This window comes from Vitis vinifera, chromosome 6 (assembly GCF_030704535.1).
Source record: "Vitis vinifera cultivar Pinot Noir 40024 chromosome 6, ASM3070453v1".
Taxonomy (NCBI): Eukaryota; Viridiplantae; Streptophyta; class Magnoliopsida; order Vitales; family Vitaceae; genus Vitis; species Vitis vinifera.
Window position 1 is genome coordinate 20,565,214 of NC_081810.1, and position 10,552 is coordinate 20,575,765.

A 10,552-nucleotide genomic window follows, 5' to 3' on the forward strand; every position below is an offset into this window, starting at 1 on the left:
CCTTAAAGATAAGATGGTTTAGAACTTGACCACATGTTAGATATAAATTCTGGCTTATCTTCTTTCACTTTGCAGCAGAATATCCTTTGCAGGAGCATGGAGATAGAAGTGGAAGGCGACAATGGTGGTGGTGGTGATGGTGGCGGTGTTGGTGGTAATGGAGGAGGTGATCATGATCACCGGAGGTTGGTGGCTTACTTGGTTTGGGAAGATTTAACAGTGGTGGTGCCAAGCTTTCGGGGTGGAGCCACCAGGAGGCTGCTGCATGGAGTTACTGGGTATGCCGAGCCTGGTAGGATCATGGCTGTTATGGGTCCATCTGGATCCGGAAAGTCTACTCTTCTTGATTCATTAGCAGGTTTGTTCTTTTTCTCTTCTTCTGTGCAATGATAGATACAATACAATAGTATCTTCTGTAATTTTTTTTTCTTTTTATTTTTACATATTTTCTAGTATTGATGAATTTGTTTGATTAGAGACATGTAAAAGAGTTAAATGCTCTTTTCTATTTCCATACGAGAAATAATATTTAAATTATTATAAAAGAGATTAGAGTAATTCTCGGGGTTTAATTCGGAGTTAGTGTTAAGATAAGAATTCAACAATTTTTTTAAGAAAATTTTCTATGTATATATAATTATAAGAAGGATGTTTGAAATAAAATTAAAGGAAGAATAAAAGATTTCTCCTCTACATGTCACAGGTAGACTATCAAGAAATGTTATCATGACAGGAAGTGTTCGTATTAATGGGCAAAGGAGGCTGCATGGTGGTATTGTAAGTAACCCTGAACATTTTATCAATGAGAATTTTGAATCCAAATTGACACAAATTTTTGAATTTCATGTTGGTAGGAAGTTATAAATTATACAAAATAATAGGTATGGGAGTTAATGCCATATTATTACACTGACACTACCTAACCTAATTGCATTAATGAACTCATAAAGTTCATGTCCTTTGTAAAACGATGTAATAAATCATATAAGTAATTTTTGTAAAGAAGAATGAAATGATTATTTTTATAGATATTTAGGATTTATTTGATAATATTTTTTAAAAAATGATCAAAAAATAATTTTTTGAGGACAATTCTTATAAATCATTCTCAATTATTTTTATGAGTAAAATTTTATTTAAAACCTAAATATAAAAAATAATTTTTTTAACTTATTCTTGATAAAAATATTATATACTCATATTATATGTATCAACCATCCGCTTAGAGCATTTTGAGAAATAATTGAAAATATAAATAATATTGCTTAGAGCATTTTGAGAAATAATTGAAAATATTAAAAAAATATTATTTATATTTTTAATTATTTCTCAAAATGCTCTAAGCAGATGGTTGGTACATATAATATGTTTCTACAACAAATTGTTTTTCAAATGATCCTTTGCTTCAAAGTCATTAGGTATTCCTAATTGTAGTAATTGTATTAGGGTGTGAGACATATGGTAGTTTAATTTTCAAAAATTTGGCATTAAAAAAGAAATGAAAAAAAGCTAAAAGAAATGGAAAGGAAGAGAAAAGATTGGATGCCATGCACCCCACAATTCAATATGCCAACGTTGACCTAATTCAATACCAAGTTAAAGTAGTACACACAAAAAATAATAAAATAAAATAAAACAAAAATCATTTTCAGCATTAAATTAAATGCTGAAAACTAGTTAGGAATTTATGTTCAAGGAACGCCCACGTATCCAATTCCTAGTCCACAAAATTAGATGTTTCCTAAATCCTTCCGGAGGGTTTTGTGTTTGGTGTTTTTTCAAATTAAATTCAAAACATAATATTTAAAAAATAGTTTGATGAAGAAAATAATTGGAATTTTTTTTCAAAAAATCATCTTGGGATTTTGGAAAACTTTATGCCAGAAAATGGGTATCTTAAGTTTTCTTGGATTTTAAAAAATTATCGTACTTAGAAAATACAATGGATTCTTCAATTATACCCTTTGTTCTATTTTGACCTCCTCCATTATGTAAATGACTCATTTTCTACATTAGCCTTTTGTCTACTTAAATCATTTTTTTTTTTCCTTTTTCTCCTTTTTTATTAATGACAACTGTCTTTGTTATTGATATGATATTAGTAGTTAAGGGTAATTAGTAGTGAAATCAAGACTAATTCAATCTTAAGTATATTCCTAACAGGAGGAGAGGGAAAGGGAGAAGGTGAATTGAGTGTTGGTTAAATTTTAATTTTGCAAAATATTTGATGCAGTTGATGATCCTTGATGTCACCGCCAATAAATATTGAGACAATGAAAGAAAATATATATAGGTAGAAAGAGATGTGAACAAAGCTTTTATAAGAGTTTAATAATGACCCTTGTCCACTCCCTTATACTTCTTCCCAAACATGAGGCGACTCTACTAAATTTGTAACTTTTTAACCAAAACCCTTGAATTCTTCTGACTTTTAGATTAAAGGTTGCAATAGGCATTTACACGTTTCTAAGTGATCCCTTGCACTTAATCAAATCTTCCTCTCTCAAGGTACACCAAAGGAGTTTTCTGATTAAGATTGTAACCACTAGCTTAGGATTAAGAATGATAAAGGGTAGCTAGGATCGAAAGGTGCATTAAATGAATTTCACAAGTTTGAGAGTAAATGCACTCAAAGAATTAAAAATAATCTATTTTCTAAATAATATAAATGATTTTTAGTGGTTGGTAAGATTATAAATGAATTCCCAAAACTTTAAATAGGAATTTTAAGTTAAAAGTATTAGTTAGGTACAAATTAAAGTTACATTGGTTGACTTGATGATTGTTAAGATTGTAACCACTAGCTTGGAATTAAGAATGATAAAAGGGGTAGCTAGGATCAAAAGGTGTACTAAATGAATTTCACAAGTTTGAGAGTAAATGCACTCAAATAATTAAAAATAATATCTTTTCTAAATAATATAAATGATTTTTAGTGGTTGGTAAGATTATAAATGAATTCCCAAAGCTTTAAATAAGAATTTTAAGCTAAAAGTAGTAGTTAGGTACAAGTTAAAGTTACATTAGTTGATCGGATGATTGCTAAGATTGTAACCACTAGCTTGGAATTAAGAATGATAAAAGGGGTAGTTAGGATCAAAACTTGCACCAAATAAATTTCACAAGTTTAAGAGTAAATGCACTCAAATAATGAAATAAAATTTCTTTTCTAAATAATATCAATGATTTTCAATGGTTGGTAAAATTATAAATGAATTCTCCAAGCTTTAAATATAAATTTTAACCTAAAAATAGTAGTTAGATACAAGTTATAATTACATTGGTTGATGATTGATTATTCAATTAGTCATTAAATGTTATAGGAGATCATTGAGAGATTGCAAATCAATTGGTTGCATTACTGGTAGATTAGTACCTCAAATAGTCAAGTCTTGCCTTAATCGCTTAGTGACTATTATCTATTACCAACCACTTGCCATTTTCAGTCTTGGTCAATTGATGCCCTTTAATTTTCTTATTTTAAAAATTTTCAAGTTTTAAGTTTCAAATCAAGAACGACCGACTACTTTTGATCTTTATATGATTCTTGATAACCATTTGAGCTTTAATCATGATAGATGATAGGTTATTTTTGGTTAATCCTTAATTTATCTAATTTTTAAATTTTAAGATACCTTACAATCCAATCGGATAAGAATTTTCTAAAAATTGTAAGACAAAGTGATTTTGAAAACATGCATATAATCGTAACTTAGTGAAAAACAAATATAACTTAAACTTTCATGGTGCATGCTCTTTCATCCTTAATTCAAATTTTTTTAATTTTTATTTTATCTTATAAACAATGATTTTTTAACCTTATGCCTTGCTCAAAAACAATCTAAACACTTGATTAAATTATTAACCTCAATTTGTTTGGAGATCATCAAAATTTATGGTGTGAAACATTGAACTAACATTAGTGTATTTAATTTGCCTATTCCTTCCAAGAACCTATGAAGTCAAAGCACTAACATGATCTAGGGCCACATGATCCTCTAATTTTAAAGTTCTCCTAAATTAGCTCATGATACTTAAAGATTTTTGTTAGGGTTTTATTTTATTTTGTTTTGCTTTAAACTGCTTTAAAATTCACTAAAGATTGTGGACATCCAGGACATGAGATGCAAGCGCATAAATAAAAAAGGATGATAATAAGTGGGTATTTAATAAAACTTAATATTTATTATTTAATAATTTAAAATAATTTTAAATTAAATTATTTTACTTTGTTAAAATTAACTAAATTTTATGTCATTAAATTGGCATATTTACCATTTTTAATTTTAACTAATATTTATCCTTATTGATTTTAATTCATATTTATTTTTATTGATTTCAATTCATATTTATTTTTATTAATTTTAAGGAATAAATTTATTAACAAAACATTCATATTTAAAATGTTGTAAATACATAAGATGATCATAAAATATTTATTATGAAAAATAAGTTATAGATATGAAATTATAATTCTAAAATACTCTTACTTTGTGGGCAAATAAGGTAAAGATGATTTAGGATTAATAATAAATTAACTGTTTTAATTTAATACTAACCAAAAAAGTTTAATCTATTTAAAAATTTAAATTATGTTATTAAGTTATATTAAATCATTAAGTTGATTTATTAAACTACCTCTAGATTATTGACATAATTGAGAAGAATGGATGGCAAATGAGGCAAAAATTAATTTATGGCCAAATTTGAATTAGAGAGTGTGTCCTCTTAGGGAGTCTATTAGAATATCTTATCTAAGGACATAAAATCTCTCTCCTTTATATATATATATATATATATATATATATATATATATATATATATATATATATATATATATATATATATTCTTATTTATTTATCATTTTTGAAAATGGGACATGCACACAAAAAGGAAGTCCATTTAGAGCAAAGAATTAGAGCATGACTCTTGACCAAAATGTTGTACATAAGATTAGCTTAATTAGAGCATCCATTAGATATTTTTGTCCTTATCTAAATTATAGCCTACAAGCATTATCAATACAAGATCATATTATTTCTTCAATTAGTACTTGTTTAGTTGTTCACGCATGTTAATAATTTATAGTTGTTAAAATTATTAGGAAATACCAAATTATAATAAAAACAAATCTCATATGCACCATGAATAAATTCAAACACAACTTAAATTTAATTAAAATTTTATAATATTTAAATTGGACAAGAGTCATTATATTAAATATGAAATTTTATTAGTTCAAGTCAAAAATCTAAAAAAAAGAGAAGGTTTATTACAAAAGCAAAATCAAGAAACTAGCTAAAACAAAATGTTCATACCAACAAAAAAATTTAAATTGAAAAAAAATAATTAAGTACCACAAAAGCTTAAAATGAAGACTGATTAGGGGCAGGTGTCCTCTTGAAACTTTTGACAAGAGATAGGGCCATTGGGCTAAAGCCCACGTATTTTATAACTGACAAAATTTACATGTCTTAGAAGTTGCTCCCTCTGAATTGAAATCTTGGCTCCACCATTACATCCATGCATGGATTTTTCTTTATTTTTCTTTAACAACTTTTCACATTTTTGGTAGAATCTGACTCACATATGGGAATTAATTAAGGAATGATGGAGTAGAGAAAGAAAAGAGAAAAATTAAAACTAGTAAATGTAATTAGATAAAAACCATCTTTCATTTGGCAGTAAAGGGCTTGAACCAAGATTTAAAGATAAATGTGGTGGGTAAACAAAAGTTGGATTAATAGAAAAAGAACATCTCATTCTTTTTAGTCTCAAAGATATGTGACCATGTGAGCATGAAATTGGGACTAATTAACTAGAACAAAATAGACTATTTTCCATTTCCATTGATGAATTAATTAATATCCCATTTCTTTTTTCAATTTTTTTTTTTTAAATGTGAGGTAGGATAAAAAAATGAAAAGAGTGGAGACAATATGAGATGAGGTATGGGAAGAGGATGGAGGAGAAAAGGGGAAAGTGGGGAATCTTATGGTTCTTGGGTAGGATGACTTGAGATTGAAAAAGACTAAAAGGGGTAATTTCAATGTCTTTTGATTAAGAAAAAAAAGTTATAAAAGAAAATTTAGTTTCATTCATCCCTCTCTCATCCATTTTTGGAACTATATATTTCAGGCTTATGTGACCCAACATGATGTACTTTTGGGAACTTTGACAGTGAAAGAAACCATGACTTACTCAGCCCATCTGAGACTCCCTACTACCATGACTAAAGAAGAGGTTAATGGCATTGTAGAGGAAACAATCCTGGAAATGGGACTTCAAAATTGTGCTAATGGGTTTATTGGCAACTGGCATATAAGAGGTATTAGCGGTGGAGAGAAGAAAAGGCTTAGTATTGCATTAGAGATTCTAACACAGCCCCGCCTCTTGTTTCTCGACGAGCCCACTAGTGGCCTTGACAGTGCCTCAGCCTACTTCATAATTCAAACTCTTAAGAATACTGCTTGCAATGGAAGAACAGTCATCTCCTCAATTCACCAGCCTAGTAGTGAAGTTTTTGCTCTGTTTGATCACCTTCTTTTATTATCTGGTGGCGAAACTGTCTACCATGGAGAAGCTAAAAGGGCTGTGGAGGTACCAAAAATGCCCTACTATGATCTTTTGTACAATTTTTATTTTTACAATTTGGAATGGAAAAAGCTTTCAGAACTTCATTTTCTCGAAAACCCTGTTGATATCTTTGAAACTATATAGGTATAGTGAGTATTTTAATTGATTTTACAGCTTTAAAATGGAGAATTTATGAAGTCCTTTATGAAGAACAATATTCTCCATAGATATGAACTGAAGTACTAAAAGAACATGCTGAATATTAAATTTTACAGTTCTTTGCGGAGGCCGGATTTCCATGTCCAAGTCGAAGAAATCCATCCGATCACTTCCTTCGCTGTATTAACTCGAGCTTTGACACTATCAGGAACACTTCCATGGGATCTCACAAACCACATGTATGTAATTAGATTTAAAACTCTTTATTTTCTTGTTGAACATGTGAAAAAAGGTGAGCGGCTTTTGGCAGCCTGCAAAATGGGCTAGTTACTACCATCACATTTTATCTGGAAAAAAAATTTTAGAAGTAAATTCTCATTGATTTTTTTTTTGGGTTTATTTCTTTGATTAAACTCACACTTTTCATTTTTGTAGTCACAGGAAATAAAAAAATTATCAGATCCTTTGATGAATATGGCAACAGCAGATATCAAAGCTACACTGGTTGAGAAATACAAGTGCTCCAAGTATGCAACAAAAGCAAGATCCAGGATTAGAGAAATCTCCGTCATTGTAACTGCTTCAACTATGAGCTTAAGAATGGTTTAAATTGTGGAGACAGTGGAAAATTCTGCAGATAAACCATGAAAAAAGATCAACATGGACAAACAAATAAGAAACATAAACGGTTGTCACACACACACACAATAATTATATACATATTTTCTGGAAAAAAAAAATTCTCAACATTGGAAGATCCTTTATAGAAAACCATATTTTAAGAATAAAAAGGAGATGGGATCTTACAAGAACCCCACCAAATGGATTAGTAAGATGCAAATTGCAGCTCCCAGTGTAAATATATATATTTGTTCATTTTTTCTTTCATGATTGACATTCTTTCTGCTATTTGGTGTTTGAAGAATTATCCTCTAGATTGTATTTTGATTTAAATACAAAGTGGTGTTTAAGGAGGTCTATTAGGCTTGTATACATTGTAGGTCCATTAGCTAAAAGCTTAAGTTTTTAGGAAAATTGATAGTTTGAACATGACCCTGACTATGTAGAGGTACCGAGTTCTATAATTTGTGATCAGAATCTATGATTTGCCTATTTGAGTGTAGGTATAAGTGGGTTAGCCTGGTCACTACCTAACTCCAACAATGTTAATAGAAGGTTCAGTGTCATGCCTTATAGCATGCCTTGTCACTTACAAGCAGAGTTCACATTTTGTACAAAACCGATTAGTCTAGAAGATATGGGGTAATCGATTTTCTTGTACAAATATTATCTTAAAAAAAAAATTTAGCCATTAACATAAAAACTCATTCCCAATTATATATATATATTATCCGTTTTGAATTCAATGGACTTACTCGGCCTTAAAATACTTCTGCACATACAGGAGTTCATTGCATTTTGAGGAAATTCTTTTCATAGCTAACATGGAATATCACAATTATCCTACATGCAGATACAACAATCCTTTTGTTCCATAGGAATGTAGGGTCACTTAGAATACTCAAAGTACTCACTTAGAGTCCTGAAGTCACTCACAGTCCTACACCCTGATGCCTTGATACCATTTAAAACCACCCACTCCATTATCTACATGGGAGATAGCCCGAGTGGATAATATCTACCTGGGTGAGATTGAGTTGTTACAATTAATGTATTCTTTGCTAATATATATCCTTTTTAGCTTCTTATGATATTCAAAACTTTAATTGCTGTAGGATGGACTTGAGATAGAAAAAAAAGGAGGGAGCCAAGCAGGATGGCAGAAGCAACTTTTGATACTAACACAAAGGTCTTTTGTGAACATGTCAAGAGATGCGGGATACTACTGGATTAGGATACTAGTCTATACTGTCCTATCAATATGTGTTGGTACCGTCTTCTATGATGTTGGCGCTAGTACAGGATATACTGCTATCATGAGTCGGGTAAACTGTGGCGGTTTCATAACGGGGTTTATGACAATCATGGCAGTCGGAGGCTTCCCTTCCTTCATAGAGGAAATAAAGGTAGACTATCATTTTATAGGAAAAATGAGAACAAAATGATTCCAGTTAACACATACTGTAATATTCTTCTTCAGTATCGTTAGTCTTTTTTTTTTTTTTCTCTTAAAACAGGTTTTCAATAGAGAAAGGCTCAACCGGCATTATGGAAATGCTGTGTATATTGTATCAAACTTCCTGTCTTCGTTTCCTTTCTTGTTTGTTACCTCGTTTGCTACCATAACAATTGTCTTTTTCATGGGGAAGATTAGATCTGGATTTAATTATTATATATACCTATGCCTTGTTCTGCTTAGCTGCATGGCTACTGTAGAAAGCTGCATGATGGTTGTAGCTTCTTTGGTTCCCAACTATATGATGGGAATCGTAGTTGGTGTTGGATTCAGTGTAAGAAACAACTACTTTCTAACTGTTTAATTTGATAATCGGCTTCTTTCTTTTCGTCGTCTTCTTTGGTTTATCACCATCCCCTGACTAGTTATTCTCTATGCAGGGCATTATGATGCTGGCATCGGGGTATTACCGAAGTTTAGACGATATTCCTAAGCCATTCTTGCGCTACCCGATTTCATATATCAGTTTCATGGCATGGGCAGTGCAGGTATCTCTTTAAGTAAACAAACTTGCAACATTTTTTTTTTTAAAGATTTAATTTGGCAACAGAATGAAATTTCAAGAGCTTAAAAGTGTGGATGTTTATTCTCCTTATTCAATCTGTAAAACATAGCCTAATCACTGATTCATAGTTAATGTTACAATGTAAAATGTAGGGAGTGTACAAGAATCTTCTACTCGGGCTTGAGTTTGATCCTATAATACCGGGTACCCCAAAACTGAAAGGCGAGGTGGTATTGCGAACTATGCTTGGAATTCCATTAAGTCATTCAAAATGGTGGGACTTGACTGCTATTCTAGTCATTTTTATTTCTTATAGACTTCTCTTCTTGGTTATTGCAAAGCTCAAGGAACGAGCTTCACCATTGTTTTGGACACTTCATGCCAACAAAATTCTGCAACATCTCGATAAGAAGTCTTCAGTGAAGAAGAAGCCTTCTTGCCCTTCCAAAAGACACCATCCTCCTCATTCGCTGTCTTCTCAAGAGGGCCTTAGCTCTCCATTAGCCTAGAAGCAGCAACAGAAACATATTGAGTCAGAAACTGCAATTGTTACATTTTATGGCAGCTGCTTATAACACACAAAGATGATCTTTGTCACCAACGAATTGCATATTAGGATTCTCTTGCCCAAATAAGGTTGATATACATTAATGATGGCCAATTGCTTAAGAGTTTTAAGCTTTCAGGGATTGTAACTTTGATCTCTTAATTGTAATTCTTTAGGGATGGATACTGGGGAAAATGTTTGGAATATTTCAAAGCGAGTTAGGCCAATTACCTTGCTTATTCCTTATTTTAAAAGAAAGTTGTACAAAACTGTAGATATTTTCCAACTATGTGGCCGACTAGATCTTAGCTCTCAAGAATTGATTTTTCCACAGCAAATAGATAATTATTGTTAACTGAAGAGTGACAAAGTTTACCATATGATCATCTGGCAATGAGGCATTCAAGGAAGCCATATCTTAAAGAGAACTTGACTGAAAAACAATTCTACGTACCCACTATAATGACTTTCAATGACCACTCTCATACATTTAATCCGATGATCAAACCAATCATTATCCGTTTTAGTTTTGTCTATTGCCACAGTTCAAAGTTGGCATACTCATTAGCTTAATGTCAAGAATGCTTTTCCTGATGTTTTTCTTAAAGAGAGTTTATATAGATCAAC

At 30.9% G+C, this 10,552-nt stretch overlaps 1 protein-coding gene across 2 annotated transcripts; it reads left to right on the top strand.

Annotated features, from left to right (window-relative positions):
• The first annotated feature begins 10 nt into the window (after positions 1-10).
• LOC100244768 (ABC transporter G family member 15) lies at positions 11-10,214 on the top strand. Of its 2 annotated transcripts, XM_003632215.4 has the most exons (9): positions 11-358; positions 704-777; positions 6,140-6,601; positions 6,853-6,975; positions 7,172-7,309; positions 8,473-8,763; positions 8,875-9,147; positions 9,254-9,361; positions 9,531-10,214. In XM_003632215.4, the coding sequence occupies exons 1-9, from the start codon at positions 34-36 to the stop codon at positions 9,885-9,887; spliced, it is 2,151 nt and encodes a 716-aa protein (XP_003632263.2). In that variant the 5' UTR covers positions 11-33; the 3' UTR covers positions 9,888-10,214. The 2 variants fall into 2 exon arrangements, with proteins under 2 accessions (XP_003632263.2, XP_010651815.1); XM_010653513.3 differs by lacking the exon at positions 8,875-9,147 and having other exon boundaries at positions 12-358.
• The last annotated feature ends 338 nt before the right edge of the window (positions 10,215-10,552 follow it).